The sequence below is a fragment of the Chinchilla lanigera genome, unplaced genomic scaffold (genome assembly GCF_000276665.1).
Source record: "Chinchilla lanigera isolate Chin_1 unplaced genomic scaffold, ChiLan1.0 scaffold00168, whole genome shotgun sequence".
Classification (NCBI taxonomy): domain Eukaryota; kingdom Metazoa; phylum Chordata; class Mammalia; order Rodentia; family Chinchillidae; genus Chinchilla; species Chinchilla lanigera.
In genome coordinates, this window is record NW_004955569.1 from 1304718 (window position 1) to 1316275 (window position 11558).

Consider the following 11558-nt stretch of genomic DNA (forward strand, 5'->3'; position numbering starts at 1 on the left):
AAAACCAAATCTAAAAAGGATTACTGCCAGATGTTATAAAAAAGAATCCAAAAAGGAAGGGTTACATGTGTTCCTGTGGAGGAGCTCCAGTATTTACTGTCACATTAGAAACCATGTCCTGGTTTGCAGCACAGACTCCTCAATCTCTAGCTCAGACCATTCAGTCTTCTGGCACTTTGTCCTGCTGACATAGACTTGCACAGGACACTACAGTGGGCTCCATGCCTTGAACTTGACTTTTTGGATATCCAGTGCACAGACAGATCTTTTACACCCTTCCACATCTGAGTGTTTGAGAAGACTTGTTAGCCAATCTTGTAAGTTCTTGTATATTTGTATAACTCACATTAAAACTATTTATAAAGTATGCACTGATACAATATTATAATTCATGATATTATTTATTAGACAAGGCATGGTCTATCTGATGTGTCACATTCAAAAACTCACAGCAGTATGATTTATATTTTTGTGTAAACTTTTGTAAAACCACCACCAAAAGTCATAACAATATAAGAAAAGTAAAATGTTAATGGTGAGAACACAAAATTTTAGGTAAATCATATTACACACTTCAATATGAAAGCAAAATAGGTGAAGTTATTTGCTTTACATGACATAACTATATTGAGATATATGCAGGTATCAAGTAAGGACATAAAAAACACAATATTTGCTGATCTATAATTTGTGTGTAAAGGAATTTTAAAAAAAAAAAAACACGCTCCATGTCTCTAAATATGCACACATTTAATATACATCAAATTCAAAATTATCTTTTTGTAGACAGAATATGAAATATATATACCAAGAAAATTACAAAGCTAGTAAGAAATCCCAATTAAAAAACTATTAATAAAATTTATTTTTAGCAGCCTATACCTCCTTATAGTAAAAACAAAACAATCAAAACTGTATAAATACTAACCCTACTTGGAAATGAAAAGTACACTAGAAGTGTATTTTCTGGAAAACCTATATTCATATGTTTTTCATTTACATGTGCACAGGTTTCCATCATGTGATGTATTTCCACAAGTTTGGAAAATAGGCTTGCATATACAGGGTCACTCTCCAGTGTGCCATTTTTCATTGAGTTGATAAAAAATGTGTTCAATGAATGCTTCTCTCACATTGTTCATACACCTAGGGTTCTTCTCCAGTATGAGAATTATATATATATATATATATATATATATATATATAAGCAAATCTTTTTCCACAAGGCTCACATGCATATGGTTTCTCCCCTGTGAGTTCTTTCATGTATATGAACTCCTTATAGTAAATAGCTTCCTACACTGCTTGCACATGAGGTTTCTCTCTTGTGTTATTTCTTTCAAGTATAAGAATTCTATGCAGTGATTGTCATTCCAAATTTCTTGCACACATTAAGTTTTCTACCCTGCATGACTTTATTCACATATTGTATGACATTTTATAGTGAATGCTCTTCCACATTGCTTGTACACAGTTCTTACACTGAGTTCTTTTATGTCTTTGACATAAGTTTGTACCGAATGCCTCACCACATTGCTTACACACCTACATTTTCTCATCAGTATGAGTTCTTTCATGTACTTGACAAGACTGGAGTGTAGCAAATGCCTTTCCACATTGCTTGCACACATAAAGTTTTTCCCCACTATGAGTTCTTTCATGTATTTGACAAGATCGATGTGTAGTAAATGCCTTTCCACATTCCTTGCACACAAAAGGTTTCTCCCCAGTGTGGATTTTTTCATGTATTTGACAAGATTGGTGTGTAGTGAATGCCTTCCCACATTGCTTGCAGACATAAGGTTTCTCCCCAGTGTGAAAATTTTCATGTAGTTTATAATAACCCTTTGTAGTGAATGCCTTCCCACATTGCTTGCAAACGTAAGGTTTCTCACCAGTGTGTGTTCTTTCATGTACTTGACGAGATCGGTGTGTAGTGAATGCCTTCCCACATTCCTTGCAAACATAAGGTTTCTCCCCAGTGTGAGTTCTTTCATGTACTTGACAAGATTGGTGTTTAGTGAATGCCTTCCCACACTGCTTGCACACATAAGGTTTCTCCCCAGTGTGAAAGTTTTCATGTAGTTTATAATAATCTTTTGTAGTGAATGCCTTCCCACATTGCTTACATACATAAGGTTTCTCACCAGTGTGAGTTCTTTCATGTCTTTTATAAGTACTCCTCATGGTAAATGCTCTTCCGCATTGCTTGCAAACATAAGGTTTTTCCCCAGTATGAATTCTTTCATGTATTTGACACTCTTTGTGTGTAGTAAATGCCTTCCCACACTGGTTGCACACATGAGGTTTCACCCCTGTGTGAGTTTTTTCATGCATTTGACAAGATCCATATGTAGCAAATGCCTTCCCACATTGCTTGCAGACATAAGGTTTCTCCCCAGTGTGAATTCTTTCGTGTATATTAGAATAAGTCTTTGTACTGAATGCTTTCCCGCATTGCTTACACACATAAGGTTTCTCCCCAGTGTGAGTTCTTTCATGTCGTTGACAAGATTGGAGTGTAGTGAATGCCTTCCTACAGTACTTGCACACATAAGGGCTCTCCCCACTGTGGATTTTTTCATGTATATTAGAGTAAGTCTTTGTACTGAATGCTTTTCCACATTGCTTGCACACATAAGGTTTCTCTCCAGTGTGAGTTATTTTATGTCTTTGACAGGACTGGAGTGTAGTAAATGCCTTCCCACAGTGCTTGCACACATAAGGGTTCTCCCCAGTGTGAATTTTTTCATGTATGTTAGAATAAGTCTTTGTACTGAATGTCTTTCCACATTGCTTGCACACATAAGGTTTCTTTGAACTTTGATTTCTTTCCAATATTTCACAATAAATATGTCTGTTGAAAGCTTTCCTACATTGATTATATGCATAAGGTTTCTCCCCATTGTGATTACTTTCATGGCTTTGACATTGACTGTAGGTACTACATGATTTCCCACATTGCATACATATATAGGGTTTCACCCCAGTGCAAATTCTTTCAGATCTTTGGCAGCAACTGTGTGATTGGAATGCACTTCCACTTTGCTTACATACGTAGGATTTCTCCTCCATATGAATCCTTTCAAGAATTTTACAACTTTGAGAATTGAAAGTATTTTCATATTGCTTGCATACATATGGTTCTGTCCCCATGAGAATTCCTTCATGCATTTGAAAACCACTAAGGGTGCTGGAGGCTTTGACACTTTTCTCACCAGCAATAGTCTTCTCTCCAGAGTGAGTATTTTCACTAAATTCAGAATAGGATTTCTCACATTGTTCATATTGATTGGGTTTCTCTCCAGTCTCTGTCCTTTCATGCTTCTGAAAGGACTGGAAATCACTGCAAGTTTTTCCATGTTCATTACATTTATTCAGCTTGTCATCAACTCCAAAATACTCATGTGGTTTCTCCCCAGTGTGATGTAAAATGGGCACATTTATTGATAAATGCCCAACCAGAGGCTCTCTACAAACAAGACTTCTAGCTGGCATTGAAGTAGCATGTCGATTGTTCACAGTAGTATCTGGAGTCCAATTGAATATGTTTTCATACTGATCACAAGTTGTATATTGATGGTATTTTAATGCTTCTACATTTCTGAAAGAGAAACAAAATATCAATCAGAATAAAAGGTCTGCTTATCAATAATTTATCAAGAAAATTTCTGGCTTGATGCCTGATAAATTTTCAGAATGAACATGCTGAATGACCTGGAGGATGCCTCTAAAACCCCCATTTCCCAGAATCATATTCATTTGGGAAATTTAAATTGGTACATGTCTAATATAAAAATGTAAGATTCATTTAAGTCACTGATACATATGTTTATCACATATTGATTATTTTGACCTTTTCCCCTTCAATCTCCCCTTCTATCACTATTTAATTTTACTCTCTACTTCATATTTTAGTAGCTCATATAAAAGAAAATGTGATAATTCACATTATGTTTCACTTATTTCTTTTATCATTATGAGGTAAAGCCTCATCATTTTTTTTTACCAGAAGTTATGATATTCTTGTTCTTGTTTGGCTGAATACACAGAGCACATTTATTTTCAATGCTGAGAATTAAACAAGGGTTTAAACAAACAAACAAAAAAAATTTCTAGTTTTTTAACTTATTGTGAAAGAGATTCTCACTGATCATTCATTTTGTCAGAGCAGACTTCATATTGTCAACCTGTTTGCTCAGCTTTCCAGAGTGCTGAGATTATTAGAAGGCTCTACCATGTTGAGTCTATCCCACATTCTCTTTTTCCATGCATACAAGGATTGACATCTAGGCTATTATCAGAGCTTAGGTACTGTACATTATTTCCACAACTTAGCTATTGTGAATACCCATGAGTACCCTGCTTGGAGCTGAAGTACACATGTATCATTGCCTGGATCAAATGGAAACATTTAATTTTATTTTGTGAGACATCTGTATGTGGAATATAAAAAATGGTTCTGTTTTATATTACTACCAATGATATATGAGGGTACATTCTAAAAATTATGAAACATGAATGAACACAATTCTCTAGAGGAAGTTTACAAACATCTATTAACACTGGCATTCATGTGCATTTTGAATGTTGCTTCCAGGTTAGCAATTTTTTTGGATAATGTCTATCTCATATTCATTTTTTGTTTATTTATTTATTTATTTTTGTTTTTCTTCTGGTGCCAGGAATCAAACTCACAACCTCACACTTGCCAGGCAGGCACTGGGCCGCTAAGCTAAATCCCCAGCCCCTATCTCATATTCATATATATACATAAACAGAAACTTGAAGACAAGTTTCTGGCAAAGTTCAAGATTTATTCTTTTCATACATGCGTATATACAATATCTACATTCAACTTCATACATTTTAATCATGTTGATAATGAAAATTTTTTCCAATGTATGAGATAGTGTCTCTTGTTGCATAATGTCACTACACTGGAATATTTCTCTATTCTATTGTCAGATTACACAAAATCAACCTGTATGTACATCAGGAAAATTTTTGAGATTAAATAAATTTGAACATGGGCTGATTTGAAAGGTTTCCTTGTAACATTTCTGCTCACACATCAGCTCTTCAGAAATATTGCATTTCATGATGAATGCAAATTACCTTAGATTTCCTGGGCAATTTCTGTATTCTTCTTCCATTTGCTGGTTGTCCCAAGTCCTTCCTAAATTATACCCATAGAAATACAAAATGTCACCATGTAATTATAGTAATTTAGTCATTAGCAGTTACACTCATGGTATAATAAAAACAGGCCTGAGGTATTCTTCATGTTTTCACATTTTATTTAATAAATCTGTATCCATCAGCAACAACCAAGGCTCTCTCATGGTATATATGAGAAAATGAGGTTATCCTTACCTATAGCCTTTATATTCCTAAATGTTTCCCAAGTCACATCTCTGTAGAGCTTCTTTTGGGATGGATTCAGCAGAGCCCACTCCTCCTTGCTGAAGTTCACAGTTACATCCTCCAGGGTCACTGCCTCCTAAATAATCACATGTACATTTCCTGACAGGAGGTTGACACTCATACCCTGAAAATTGGAATTCCTCAAAAAACTGAATTGAGGTTGTTCCTTCAAATATAAACTCCATGACTTTGTCACAAAACCGATCTGTTTGCACATAGTTTCATAAGCAATTCTGATGCTAGATTGCTTCTCTTTGCTACAGCAAAGGCAGAATAGTAAAACTGTTTGACAAGTAGCATCATTTAAATTATATTTGTGCACTGTTTCTAAAGCAGAGCTCATAGAGGCACCTGCAAATCACCACTCCCAAAAACAGAGGCAGAAAAATATCTAATGCAGGGTTAAGACAGATCATAGATTATACCTCTTTGCAAATCTGATTATTCATAGAAAAGTCATTCTTTCTTGTATTGAACATAGGCAGCATTTTGAAATGTAAATTTTTTAGAAAAAAATTAATTGAACATTAAATAAAATATATGCATTTTGTTCCTTATTTTCACTTTTGATTTTTCACACCAGAGAAAGTATGTGATATTTACACATGTCCAATTTATTTCACTTGAGCATGTGATTTTTTTTTTTTTCCCAGTACCGGGAACTGAACTCACAACCTTGCACTTGCCAGGCAGGCATTGTGCCGCTGAGCTAAATCCTCAGGCTCCGAGCATGTGATCTTAAGGTCCACCCATTTAGCTAGTAGTGTTGCAAGCTTATCCTTTTTTATGACAGAATAATACTCCATTGTATTAAAAAAAAAACACATCTTCTTAATCAGTTCACCAGTTGATGGAGATTATGGCCATTTTCAAGATTTATCTGTTACAAACATTGCCAGTAGAATCATGGAACTGTATAAATGACTGCAGTATGATGCTTTTAATTCTTTTGGGGAGAGACCATGAAAGGGTTAAATAGATCATCTGATATTGGTTTTTTGAGGAATCTGACGAAGAAAATGTTTAAATGAGTAGGAAAATAATGGAGGGGTGGGGGGAAGGAGAGAAGGAACAAAAAAGAAAGGACAAAAAGAAACAGTTTTATAAATAAAGAGGGGGAAAGGGCCTAAGGGGAAAGAAGGAAAGTGGAAGAAAAAGAAGCAAGATATACAATTTACAGGTACAAATTCCCAAAACAATATTATCACTATGTGTACCTAAAATGTAGCAATAAAAAAAGAAATAAGGTTTATGAATAATATTAAAATGGTAATGGAAAAACAGTGTTCTTGGAACAAGTTCATGGACAATAAAAATAGGAGCCCGTTGTCATATTATCTTATACCTCAGTGACATTAAATGATCAACTTGTACTCAGATATAATAAATCCTAGGATTGTCTGAATGAAATTAATGACGGGAAGGATATGTATAAAATACATTAAACATATTAAAAAGGAAGATATCACAACGTGATTAGGCACTAATCACAAATGGAAAACTTCAGCCAGGTGTGATAGTAACTGCCTGTAATTCCAGCAATTTGGAGGCTGATGTAGGAGGATTTCCATGAGTCTGAAGTTTACCAGAAGTTCAAAATCCAGCCCCAGCTATGAGGTAAATTCAAGGCCAGTAAAGATTTCAAAGTGAATACCTGTATCACACTCCTTCCACAAAAGGAAAACTTAAATATTATGTCACTTAAAAGTCACTCCTTTGCTCTATTGAGAAACTTAGACCTATGCAGAATAACAGAAGACTGACAACATTCAACACCTCAAGAGCAAGGTGATACCTTGCATACTTTACATAAAACACATTCATGTTACACCTTTTGTTACACTCTGCATTTAGTAGAGAGAATGACAAATGGACCTCAGGAAAGAAAGGCAACCTTCTATGGTTTCACATGTAAATAGAATAGTTATTCCTGATGCAGCTTGTGTTAAGACATATCTGAAAGTAATCACAATATGTTTTATTTATGTTCAGGGAGAAACAGGTACGTATTTGGAAACCTAGGTTCTATACTCTTCTATTTTATCTACATAAATTACATACTGAAAAGGGAACAATAAACTTAATACCTTAGGTTTTACAGTGAAGTAAATTTTAGACACCAAAAAAGTGTCCTCAGAAGAAACAAGTAGCCCTCAGAATTTGAAGGAGCAATTGAAGTCTATGAAAAACATGGGAAATATATACAACTAGACTAAAATATCTGCTGTGTACACAAAGATTTTGTATAGAGAGTAAAGATCAATAAACAGAAATCTCCAAAATATATAAAATACATCTGACTCAAGAGAAACACTGATTAAAAAACAAGACCTAGTCTTGAGATAAAAAAATTGAAGGATAAAAGAACACAGTAATATTTGTGCAAGGAAGGAGAGCCAACTGATACAAGCTATACTCATCTGATTTCCTTTCAAGATTGTCAAAATTAACAGACAAGTGACTTCATTCCATCATCCAGAGAATGTACAGTGCTATTATTCCTGTAGATAGATGTCATTATTGTTAAGTAAACTTGAAAAATCTTGAACCTCACAACCAATAGAATTGATGAGAAACTACTTTTCCCTTGATTCAGTTATCAACATTTGTATAATGAGACAAAAAAAGTCCCAAAATATTCCCTGTGCAACTTCTAAAATACTTCTTGAAAATTACATGGAAAAAAACTAAAACAACACTATTCATTGAAAATTACAAATGGTAAACTGAGGAAAAGTTGCCAGTGGTCAAAAATAAGGGAAGAAAAGTTTAATGCAGGTGGGGAGTTTGTCACATGTATACTCTCAACCACTACCCAGTGCCCAATGTTGAAATGTTTTGAATATATCAATGATATTTATATTCTTATTGCCATTAGATATCACCTAAAATATTTCCAAATAAATTTGATTTAAAATATTTAAATAGCAAATTATCAATAACAATGTTCATATTCACTTACTTATGTTTATTTGCCTTATATATATATGAGCAATTATAAAAATGTTGAATTTTTTTATCATCTGCATACCAGTATTTTTTTTATTGTAGCAAAAATAGTTCATTATCACTTGCAGAAAAATTCAATAGTAACATTTTAAAACACATGATATATAATAAATAACAGAAAACAATTTGAAATAACTAAAGTCCAGAGGCAGTGGAGTAAGGGAGTGAATTTTCTGAAATGTGAACTTCCTAACAACACTATGTCCACTAGCATGTCCAACAAAAACTTTACATAATCTTTTTATCATCACACTAATGAAATATTAAGCTCTATTAATTCATTCCTATTTGAAATGTTGAAAACAAGTAAGTTTTTATTTGATGAGATTTTCAAGGGCTAAAGAGCTTAGAAAACCCTATCCTATAGCCACATTATTGGTAGTTATATGAACTCAGGGAAACAGAGAGGAGTAAACACAGCTGACTTCCTCGCCTCCATCATAATTCTGTGGATCTTTACATGTTTATGATAAATGCAAAACAAATAACTGCCTCTAAATGTTTTTGTTTCTTTACATATGATCAATATTACATTTACTTTTAATCTAAGAAAACCACAACCTTATGGTGAAATCTTGAAAAGCAATTCTTACTTCTTTTATAAAACTTGTATTTTAAATAAGCAACTTGCTGCAAAATAAAAGCAAAAGGAAAGGTGGTTAGGGAAGAACCTTCCTTCAGTGCCATTCACAAAGAATCCCACACTCAGAAAGTTAAACATCTTCCCAAGGTTATATAAAATTCCCAATGCCTATGCAGTTCAGGGTCGCTCAGTCAAGATGGTGACACTGAGAAATATGAAAAGTCAGAAAATTTAAATTTGGGGACTCACACATATAAACATCATATTATCTCCCAGGTGTGAGAAAATGAAAGAGTAAATAAGGTCTAAAATGTACAATAGACATTGTGAAATGTGAAGTTATTTATTTATTTTTTTTTTTTTTTGGTTTTGGTCCGGTACCGGGAACCGAACTCACGACCTTGCGCTTGCTAGGCAGGCGCTTTGCCGCTGAGCTAAATCCCCAGCCCCTGTGAAGTTATTTAAAAAGAAAAAGGAATTAGAGTAGGGGAAAGGGGAAAGGAAGGAAGGGGAGAACAATGTAGGTTAACTAAGTGTCTCAGTCCATTGAAAAGGAAGGTTTATGGTGACCTCGACTGGAGAATTTTTTATGCCCATATCTTATACGTTGTGTAACTACTTTGAAGATGACAATATGCAATGTATCAACTATTGTTATTCTATTATTCTGTTATGAAATTCTGTTGTACTTTTTTTTCAGTAAAATAAAAACAAACTAATAAAACTAATCTTATGGTGAAATTTTGAAAAACAATTCTTACACCCTTGAGGTAACTTGTATTTTAAACAAGCAACTTACTGCAAAGAAAAAGCAAAAGGAAAGCTGGTTAGGGAAGAGCCCTCCTTCACTGCCATTCACAAGGGAACCCATACTCAGAAGGTTAAACATATTCCCAAAGTCAAACAAAATTCTCAGTGTCTACGTAGTCCAGGATAGCTCAGTCAGGATGGTGACTCTGGGAAATACGAAGTCAGGAAATTTAACCCTGGGGCTTCTTCACGTCAGGTAGACATCTTTACAGGATGAAACTGTTCTCTGGCCCAAGGTCTCCACACTGAGCAAACACCCACAGTCAGCTGAAGTTTGACTTTTGACTTTTCCTAATATTTCTTTTGAATTCAAGCATGTAATGTTTACTGAGTACTAACAAATTATACAACAAAAACTGGTGTTCCCCAAATCACTGCACCACCCAAAATGACCAAAATATTGAGAAATTCAGAGCACTCCTAGTACACTGTTTCAACTGAAGATTGCTGTCCATAGCATGTGATATTTTTCATTATAAATCATCATTCTGAAGTTTTAAAAATATGGGACACTGAGTCACACCATTAATAGAAATGTATATATTGCCTCAAAATGGCTTAAAATAAAAACAGGACATTCCTATGGTGCAGAAAATGATGATAGTCAAATATTTTCTCCTCCAGAACCTAGGAAACATTTCACTGAAAAAACTGTATTACACAGAGAAATAATCTCAAATTCATAGATGCTTGTTTAGGACATCAAGTTTCCAAGGAAATCTTTCAGAAGGACCCTTACACCATGTCAATGAAAAACATTTTCAACATTCTTGACATTAAAAAGACTAATGTTTGATTTAACCAAGCACTGTGATCCTGCTATATAGTTCTGCTTGGTGATCTATACCCATGTTCATGCCATCCTGGAAGGCTGAGGCTGGAAGAAAACAGTGTCAAGCTTAGCCTGAGCTCCACAGCAAAACACACTGTGAAAATTCAAAACAATAAAACCAAACATGTAAAAGTCTCTGTATGTCACTCAGAATGAAAGTCCTGGGTTCAGTCTCAAGTAACACATTCTTGGGGAAAATCCCTGGTTCAGGAGCTGATTTTCCTATTTTCCTTCATCCCATCCTTTCCCACATTGTATGTTCTCCTCTTTGTTCCTTCCTACACAAAAAACATTTTTGTGCTTTCCACTGATAAGTATGCATACTTCCACTTGATTCTTTTCCCTTGATCCAAAACTGTTTGTCATCAAAACTGTTTGGATCCCTATCTCATTCAGCATGTCTTTTTTTGAACACTGTCTACAAACTACAAATGAATAATAGCAATTATGTGAGTAATAACACTTTTCTCTCTGCACTGAAATATGAATTATATGTATATGTGTGTACCCTACTTTATAGTCTGTTCATGTACTGCATTGCTCTGGATATAAGAAAGGAGTTTTAGTATAGTTCGCAAGGACCCCTACAGTGACTTTTAACACAGGCAATATTACACAGTACTTTGTAATTTTTATAATAATGACTTTAGGATTGTGTAGAAGTGGTTGGTAATTTTGAAATTTGCCATCATGACAACAAGGCCCAGAGTGGAGAATACAACTTGTGTTTGAGGCTCCGGTCTTCGGACCGGCGACTCACTCCCGGCCTCGTGGTTCCCCGGAAGGAGGGCTTCCAGAGCACAGGGAGCTGCGGGTGGGGAGCGCCAGCCTTCTGGCTGCCTAGCTTCCTGCCTGCTGGCTCCCGGAGGGTGGGCCCCCAGCGCATGGGGAGCCATG

At 35.0% G+C, this 11558-nt stretch overlaps 1 protein-coding gene across 1 annotated transcript in view; it reads right to left on the reverse strand.

Annotated features, from left to right (window-relative positions):
* Positions 1 to 382: 382 nt before the first annotated feature.
* Positions 383 to 11558, reverse strand: part of LOC102004990 (zinc finger protein 14-like) — a 37407-nt gene continuing 26231 nt past the window's right edge. The window contains exons 2-4 of the mRNA XM_013509371.1: positions 5377 to 5503; positions 5119 to 5179; positions 383 to 3604 (exon numbers count right to left, since the gene is read on the reverse strand). Of these exons, the coding sequence (XP_013364825.1) occupies positions 1546 to 3604; positions 5119 to 5179; positions 5377 to 5503 (2247 nt within the window). The 3' untranslated portion in view covers positions 383 to 1545. The remainder of the gene's footprint in view (positions 3605 to 5118; positions 5180 to 5376; positions 5504 to 11558) is intronic.